The sequence below is a fragment of the Procambarus clarkii genome, chromosome 43, assembly GCF_040958095.1.
Source record: "Procambarus clarkii isolate CNS0578487 chromosome 43, FALCON_Pclarkii_2.0, whole genome shotgun sequence".
Taxonomy (NCBI): domain Eukaryota; kingdom Metazoa; phylum Arthropoda; class Malacostraca; order Decapoda; family Cambaridae; genus Procambarus; species Procambarus clarkii.
In genome coordinates, this window is record NC_091192.1 from 11,902,535 (window position 1) to 11,911,430 (window position 8,896).

Here is an 8,896-nt window from a genome sequence, read left to right on the forward strand (position 1 = left end):
ATGTCTTGCCCTGGGGGCCGAGTATCCTCCCCTGGGGGCCGAGTATCCTCCCCTGGGGCCGAGTATCCTCCCCTGGGGGCCGAGTATCCTCCCCTAGGGGCCGAGTATCCTCCCCTGGGGGCCGAGTATCCTCCCCTAGGGACCGAGTATCCTCCCCTGGGGGCCGAGTATCCTCCCCTGGGGGCCGAGTATCCTCCCCTGGGGGCCGAGTATCCTCCCCTGGGGGCCGAGTATCCTCCCCTGGGGGCCGAGTATTCTCCCCTAGGGGCCGAGTATCCTCCCCTGGGGGCCGCGTATCCTCCCCTGGGGGCCGAGTATCCTCCCCTAGGGGCCGAGTATCCTCCCCTGGGGGCCGAGTATCCTCCCCTGGGGGCCGAGTATCCTTCCCTGGGGGCCGAGTATCCTCCCCTGGGGGCCGAGTATCCTCCCCTGGGGGCCGAGTATCCTCCCCTAGGGGCCGAGTATCCTCCCCTGGGGGCCGAGTATCCTCCCCTAGGGGCCGAGTATCCTCCCCTGGGGGCCGAGTATCCTCCCCTGGGGGCCGAGTATCCTCCCCTGGGGGCCGAGTATCCTCCCCTGGGGGCCGAGTATTCTCCCCTAGGGGCCGAGTATCCTCCCCTGGGGGCCGCGTATCCTCCCCTGGGGGCCGAGTATCCTCCCCTAGGGGCCGAGTATCCTCCCCTGGGGGCAGAGTATCCTCCCCTGGGGGCCGAGTATCCTCCCCTGGGGGCCGAGTATCCTCCCCTGGGGGCCGAGTATCCTCCCCTGGGGGCCGAGTATCCTCCCCTGGGGGCCGAGTATCCTCCCCCGGGGGGGCCGAGTATCCTCCCCGGTGGGGCCGAGTATCCTCCCCTGGGGAGCCGAGTATCCTCCCCTGGGGGCCGAGTATCCACCCCTAGGGGCCGAGTATCCTCCCCTGGGGGCCGAGTATCCTCCCCTGGGGGCCGAGTATCCTCCCCTGGGGCCGAGTATCCTCCCCTGGGGCCGAGTATCCTCCCCTGGGGGCCGAGTATCCTCCCCTGGGGGCCGAGTATCCTCCCCTGGGGCCGAGTATCCTCCCCTGGGGGCCGAGTATCCTCCCCTGGGGAGCCGAGTATCCTCCCCTGGGGGCCGAGTATCCTCCCTGGGGGCCGAGTATCCTCCTCTGGGGGCCGAGTATCATCTCCTGGGGACCAAGTATCCTCTCCTGGGAGACAATTATCCTGCCAAAGGTCACTTAGCTTCATACTAACAAGTGGGCCGAATTCTGTAATGACATTCTGTAATCGTTGTTCACAATAATTGTTCGCCAAGCTTTTGTATCGCATGATGAGTCATCCGCCCGTCACATGGAGAGGCAGAGCCTCTACTATATATATATACTGCAGATATGTTGACGATATATTGGTGAGTGTTGAGAACGAGTATACGGTACTCACCTAGTTGTGCTTGCGGGGGTTGAGCTCTGGCTCTTTGGTCCCGCCTCTCAACCGTCAATCAACTGGTGTACAGATTCCTGAGCCTACTGGGCTCTATCATATCTACATTTGAAACTGTGTATGGAGTCAGCCTCCACCACATCACTGCCTGATGCATTCCATCCGTTAACTACTCTGACACTGAAAAAGTTCCTTCTAACGTCTCTGTGGCTCATGCGGGTACTCAGTTTCCACCTGTGTTCCCTTGTTCGCGTTCCACCAGTGTTGAATAGTTCATCCTTGTTTACCCGGTCGATACCCCTGAGGATTTTGTAGGTTGTGATCATGTCTCCCCTTACTCTTCTGTTTTCCAGTGTCGTAAGGTGCATTTCCCGCAGCCTTTCCTCGTAACTCATGCCTCTTAGTTCTGGGACTAGTCTAGTGGCATACCTTTGGACTTTTTCCAGCTTCGTCTTGTGCTTGTCAAGGTACGGGCTCCATGCTGGGACCGCATACTCCAGGATTGGTCTTACATATGTGGTATAAAATTCTGAATGATTCCTTACACAGGCTCCTGAACGCTGTTCTGATGTTAGCCAGCCTCGCATATGCCGCAGACGTTATTCTTTTTATGTGGGTTTCAGGAGACAGGTTTGGTGTGATATCAACTCCTAGATCTTTCTCTCTGTCCGTTTCATTAAGTACTTCATCTCCTATTCTGTATCCTGTGTCTGGCCTCCTGTTTCCACTACCAAGTTTCATTAATTTGCATTTGGTTGGGTTGAACTTCAACAGCCATTTGTTGGACCATTCATTGAGTCTGTCTAGGTCATCTTGTAGCCTCCTACTATCATCCTCTGTTTCAATCCTCCTCATAATTTTTGCATCATCAGCAAATATTGAGAGAAACGAGTCTATACCCTCTGGAAGATCATTTACATATATCAGAAACAGTATAGGTCCAAGGAGTGACCTCTGCGGGACTCCACTTGTAACGTCTCGCCAATCTGAGACCTCACCCCTCACACTGACTCGTCTCCTGTTGTTTAGGTACTCCTCTATCCAATGGAGTACCTTCCCTTTCACTCCAGCCTGCATCTCCAACTTTTTCACTAACCTCTTGTGTGGTACTGTATCAAAGGCTTTCTGGCAATCCAAAAATATGCAGTCTGCCCACCCTTCTCTTTCTTGCCTGGTCGTAGACAGTGGAGAGGCTTGGAGGCAAGCTACAGGAAGAGTTAGGCTTGGGGTTCACTGTCAAGACAAGTGTGGGCGGCAGCTCTTGCACTATGTACTACAACGAATTCGCCTTTATTTGAACACTGCTTCTATATCTACTTTGTCAAGCCTCATTAGTATCTTGCATGTCGTTATCATGTCTGCCTTATTCCTTTTTTCCTCCAGTGTAGTGAGGTCCAGTTCCCTCAATCTTTATTTATAGCTCAACAATGCGCCTTCTTGCATATTTTTGGACCTTTTATAGTTGTTTTGTTTCCTTAAGTAGGGGGTTCCATGCCGGGGCAGCATACTCAATATCAGGTCTCACAAAGGCTGTATACAGTGCTCGGAAGGGTTCTTTGTCAAAGTTCCTGAAGGATAACCTCATGGTGGCCACTATGGCACCATGTTGGCCACTATGGCACCATGGTGGCCACTATGGCACCATGGTGGCCACTATGGCACCACGGTGGCCACTATGGCACCATGGTGGCCACTATGGCACCATGTTGGCCACTATGGCACCACGGTGGCCACTATGGCACCATGGTGGCCACTATGGCACCATGGTGGCCTCATAACTGTGCTGATGTGTGCCTCTGGTGCCAAGAACAACACAACACAATATAGAATGAACTCTGCCAGATTATAGGTCGAGTCTAACTCAAACATGTGCTAGTATAATGTGGTGAGCCTTTGGTGTGGTGCTGGTATAATGTGGTGAGCCTTTGATGTGGTGTTGGTATAATGTGGTGACCCTTTGATGTGGTGCTGGTATAATGTGGTGACCCTTTGATGTGGTGCTGGTATAATGTGGTGAGCCTTTGATGTGGTGCTGGTATAATGTGGTGAGCCTTTGATGTGGTGACCCTTTGGTGTGGTGCTAGTATAATGTGGTGACCCATTGTTGTGGTGCTGGTATAATGTGGTGACCCATTGTTGTGGTGCTGGTATAATGTGGTGACCCATTGTTGTGGTGCTGGTATAATGTGGTGACCCATTGTTGTGGTGCTGGTATAATGTGGTGACCCATTGTTGTGGTGCTGGTATAATGTGGTGACCCATTGTTGTGGTGCTGGTATAATGTGGTGACCCATTGTTGTGGTGCTGGTATAATGTGGTGACCCATTGTTGTGGTGCTGGTATAATGTGGTGAGCCATTGTTGTGGTGCTGGTATAATGTGGTGACCCATTGTTGTGGTGCTGGTATAATGTGGTATAACCCTTAATAGGGACGAGAGACGTATACTTGAGGGAGAAGGGATGCACTTATACAACCTTGTATATCATACAACAACTAGTTTATTACACTTAAACGTGTATACACATGACTGGGGGAAACAGTCGTTACGTTATGCTATGTCACAGACCAGTCTAGGCATAGTAGCCGCGCCTCGGACCATGACCCAGTAATGGTCCCTAGATGAACACTCCTGTATGACACACAAAATTTAAAAAATTAAAAATTCAAATGTTTATTCAGGTAAAGTACATACATACAAGAGGTTATACAAAAATTGATGGATTTATAAATAGAACTAGTACATACAATGCCTAAAGCCACTATTACGCAAAGCGTTTCGGGCAGGAAAAACACTAAAGACTAAAACTTAATACTAATTGAGATTAAAGTATAAAATGTGTTGAGAACAAATAAAAATAAAAAGGGGGGAACATGGCAGAAAAAAAAGCACAAATACAATTAGGTCGACAAACAGCGTTGTTTAAAAAAATAACAGACATGGGTTGACAATATAGGGGTAAGGTAGGTTACAGGGAATTTATTAGGTAGTGCTTCGTTTTTATCGTAAACTGGTTGAGAGAGGTACTGTCTTTAACATGGTTGGGAAGGTCATTCCACATTCTGGGTCCCTTGATTTGTAGAGCATTTCTAGTTTGATTAAGTCGTACTCTTGGAATATCAAAACTGTAATTGTTTCTTCTTATAAGACACTTCTTATAAGACTGCTTCACAGTTACGGCTGCCTTGTTCTACTGCTGTTGTGGTCAAAGGATATTCATAGGAGGTGAATCAGATGCTCAGGATAACTTTTGCAAGCATATGAGGTCTGGCATATGTTGTAAAATATATCCCATACGAGTGTACGTGTACGTGTGTGTGTACGTGTGTGTGTACGTGTGTGTGTGTACGTGTGTGTGTGTACGTGTGTGTGTGTGTGTGTGTGTGTGTGTGTGTGTGTGTGTGTGTGTGTGTGTGTGTGTGTGTGTGTGTGTGTGTGTGTGTGTGTGTGTGTGTGTGTGTGTGTACGTGTGTACTCACCTAGTGGTGTCTGCAGGATCGAGCATTGACTCTTGGATCCCGCCTTTCGAGCATCGGTTGTTTACAGCAATGACTCCTGTCCCATTTCCCTATCATACCTGGTTTTAAAATTATGAATAGTATTTGCTTCCACAACCTGTTCCTGAAGTGCATTCCATTTTCCCACTACTCTCACGCTAAAAGAAAACTTCCTAACATCTCTGTGACTCATCTGAGTTTCCAGCTTCCATCCATGTCCCCTCGTTCTGTTACTATTCCGTGTGAACATTTCGTCTATGTCCACGCTGTCAAGCCCTCTGAGTATTTTATACGTTCCTATCATGTCCCCCTCTCCCTTCTTCTTTCTAGTGTCGTAAGTCACAGTTCTCTCAGGCGCTCCTCATACCCCATCCCTCTTAGCTCTGGGACGAGTCTCGTTGCAAACCTCTGAACCTTTTCCAGTTTCATTATATGCTTCTTCAGATGGGGACTCCATGATGAGGCGGCATACTCTAAGACTGGCCTCACGTAGGCAGTGTAAAGCGCCCTAAATGCCTCTTACTTAGGTTTTTGAATGATGTCCTAACTTTTGCCAGCGTAGAGTACGCTGCTGTCGTTATCCTATTTATATGTGCCTCAGAAGACAAATTAGGTGTTACGTCCACACCCAGGTCTCTTTCGCGCGTCGTCACAGGTAGGCTGTTCCCCTTCATTGTGTACTGTCCCTTTGGTCTCCTATCTCCTAGTCCCATTTCCATAACTTTACATTTGCTCGTGTTGAATTCCAGAAGCCATTTCTCTGACCATCTCTGCAACCTGTTCAGGTCCTCTTGGAGGATCCTGCAATCCTCATCTGTCACAACTCTTCTCATCAACTTTGCGTCATCCGCAAACATCGACATGTAGGACTCTACGCCTGTAAACATGTCGTTAACATATACAAGAAATAGAATTGGTCCCAGCACCGATCCTTGTGGTACTCCACTTGTTACTGTTCGCCAGTCCGACTTCTCGCCCCTTACCGTAACTCTTTGGCTCCTTCCTGTTAGGTAGTTCCTTATCCATGCTAGGACCTTTCCCCCCACCCCCGCCTGCCTCTCGAGTTTGAACAGCAGTCTCATGTGCGGTACTGTATCAAAGGCTTTTTGGCAGTCCAGAAATATGCAATCTGCCCAACCATCTCTGTCCTGTCTTATCCTCGTTATTTTATCATAGAATTCCAGAAGGTTTGTTAGGCACGATTTCCCTGTCCTGAACCCATGTTGATATTTATTCACAAACCTAATGTTCTCCAGGTGTGCAACCAGTCGTAGCCTAATTATTCTTTCCAGTATTTTACAGGGGATGCTTGTCAGTGATGCAGGTCTATAGTTAAGTGCCTCCTCCCTATCGCCTTTCTTGAAGATCGGCACATTTGCCTTCTTCCAGCAACTGGTCAATTCTCCCGACATAAGTGACTCATTAAAGATCATTGCCAGAGGCACGCTGAGGGCCTGCGCTGCTTCTTTTAGTATCCACGGTGATACTTTGTCTGGTCCAACTGCTTTAGTTGCATCTAGAGTTGTCAACTGTTTCATTACCTCCTCTGCTGTCACCTCTATATCTGATAGTCTTTCATCTAGGGTAACCCCTTCCAACAATGGGAGCTACTCATGCTCGGTAGTGAACACTCCATGGAAACTGGCATTCAGTGCCTCGCAGATTTCCTTGTCACTTTCAGTATATGCCCCCTCTGTCTTCCTTAGTCTTGTCACTTGGTCGTTCACCGACATTTTTCTTCTTATATGACCGTGTAGTAACGTAGGTTGTTTTTTCGCTTTGATTGCAATATCGTTCTCATAGTCCCTTTCCGATGTTCGTCTTATGTTAATATAATCGTTCCTAGCTCTGTTGCATCTGATCCTGTTGTCCTCTGTCCTTTGTCTTCTGTACTTCCTCCACTCCCGCCTGCTGGCCATTTTTGCTTCCTGACACTGTCTATTAAACCATGGGTTATTATATTCCTTCTTATTTTTTCCCTTTACTGTTGGTATAAATCTCTCTTCGGCCTCCTGGCATTTCTGTATGACTAGGTCCATCATATCTTGGACTGTTTTTCCTCTAATTTCTTCCTCCCACTGCACTTCTCCCAGATAGTCCCTTATCCTCTTATAGTCCCCTTTCCTGTAGTCAACTCTCCTTTCCCAGATCTCTTGTCCCATGGTCATAAGTTTGAATTCCATCATGTAGTCAAAGACTAGGACACAATGGTCACTGGCCCCTAGAGGTATTTTATGCTCTAAATTCTCGATATCTTCTACGTTCTGGGTGAAAATCAGGTCAAATAGGCTCGGTGCATCTCCTCCTCTTTCCCTTGTGTCTTCCTTCACATGTTGTGTTAGGAAATTCCTGTCTATAATATCTACTAATTTTGCGTGTGTGTGTGTGTGTGTGTGTGTGTGTATTCACCTAGTTGAGCTTGTGGGGGTTGAGCTCTGCTCTTTCGGCCCGCCTCTCAACTGTCAATTAACAGTTTCTAACTACTACTACTATTTCCCCCCCCCCCTCCCAGAAAGCAGCCCGTGACAGCTGACTAGCTTCCAGGTACCTATTTACTGCTAGGTAACAGGGGTATAGGGTGAAAGAAACTCTGCCCATTGTTTTCTCGCCGGCGCCCGGGATCGAACCCAGGACCACAGGATCACGTGTACAGCGTGCTGTTCGCTCGGCCACCTGCCCCACATGTGTGTGTGTGTGTGTGTAATTACCAAAGTGTAATTACCTAAGTGTAGTTACAGGATGAGAGCTACGCTCGTGGTGTCCCGTCTTCCCAGCACTCTTTGTCATATAACGCTTTGAAACTACTGACGGTCTTGGCCTCCACCACCTTCTCACCTAACTTGTTCCAACCGTCTACCACTCTGTTTGCGAAAGTGAATTTTTCTTATATTTCTCCGGCATCTGTGTTTAGCTAGTTAAAATCTATGACCTCTTGTTCTTGACGGTCCGGGTCTCTGGAATTCTTAAATTTTATCGATTCCTGTTACTATTTTGTACGTAGTGATCATATCACCTCTTTTTCTTTTATCTTCTAGTTTTGGCATATTTAATACCTCTAACCTCTCCTCGTAGCTCTTGTCCTTCAGTTCTGGGAGCCACTTAGTAGCGTGTCCTTGTACCTTTTCCAGTTTGTTGATGTGCTTCTTAAGATATGGGCACCACACAACCGCTGCATATTCCATCTTTGGTCATCTTGAGATGATTTCGGGGCTTTAGTGTCCCCGCGGCCCGGTCCTCGACCAGGCCTCCACCCCCAGAAAGCAGCCCGTGACAGCTGACTAACACCCAGGTACCTATTTACCTGCTAGGTAACAGGGGCATAGGGTGAAAGAAACTCTGCTAATCAGATGCAGGTCTAACAAAAGTTGTGAACAATTTCTTTAGTATATCGCCATCCATGTATTTAAAAGCAATTCTGAAGTTAGAAAGCGTGGCATAGGCTCCTCGCACAACGTTCTTTATGTGGTCCTCAGGTGATATTTTTTTTTTATCTAGAACCATTTCTAGATCTGTTTCTTTATCAGAATTCTTTAAAGATTACTCACATAATATATAGGTTGTGTGGGGTCTATGTTCTCCTATTCCACATTCCATAACCTGGCATTTATGCACATTAAATTCCATTTGCCAAGTGGTGTTCCATATACTTATTTTGTCCAGGTCATCTTGAAGGGCAAGATAATCATCTAAGTTTCTTATCCTTCCTATTATCTTCGCATCATCAGCAAACATATTCATATAATTCTGAATACCAACCGGTAGATCATTTATGTAGACAATAAACATCTCTGGTGCAAGAACTGAGCCCTGTGGTACTCCACTTGTGACATTTCTCCAGTCCGAAAACATTGCCTCTGATCACTGCCCTCATTTTTCTATCTGTTAGAACATTTTTCACCCATGTTAGAAGCTTACCTGTACCCCTCCAATATGTTCCAGTTTCCAGAACAACTTTTTATGTGGAACTCTGTCGAAAGCCTTT

The 8,896-nt window shown here is 47.8% G+C and overlaps 1 protein-coding gene across 1 annotated transcript in view; it reads left to right on the forward strand.

Moving 5' to 3' along the window:
- The window catches only part of LOC138373629 (pygopus homolog 2-like), a 40,655-nt gene continuing 31,759 nt past the window's right edge, over nucleotides 1–8,896 (forward strand). Inside the window, exon 1 of the mRNA XM_069339965.1 lies at nucleotides 1–797. Within this exon, the coding sequence (XP_069196066.1) occupies nucleotides 1–797 (797 nt within the window). The remainder of the gene's footprint in view (nucleotides 798–8,896) is intronic.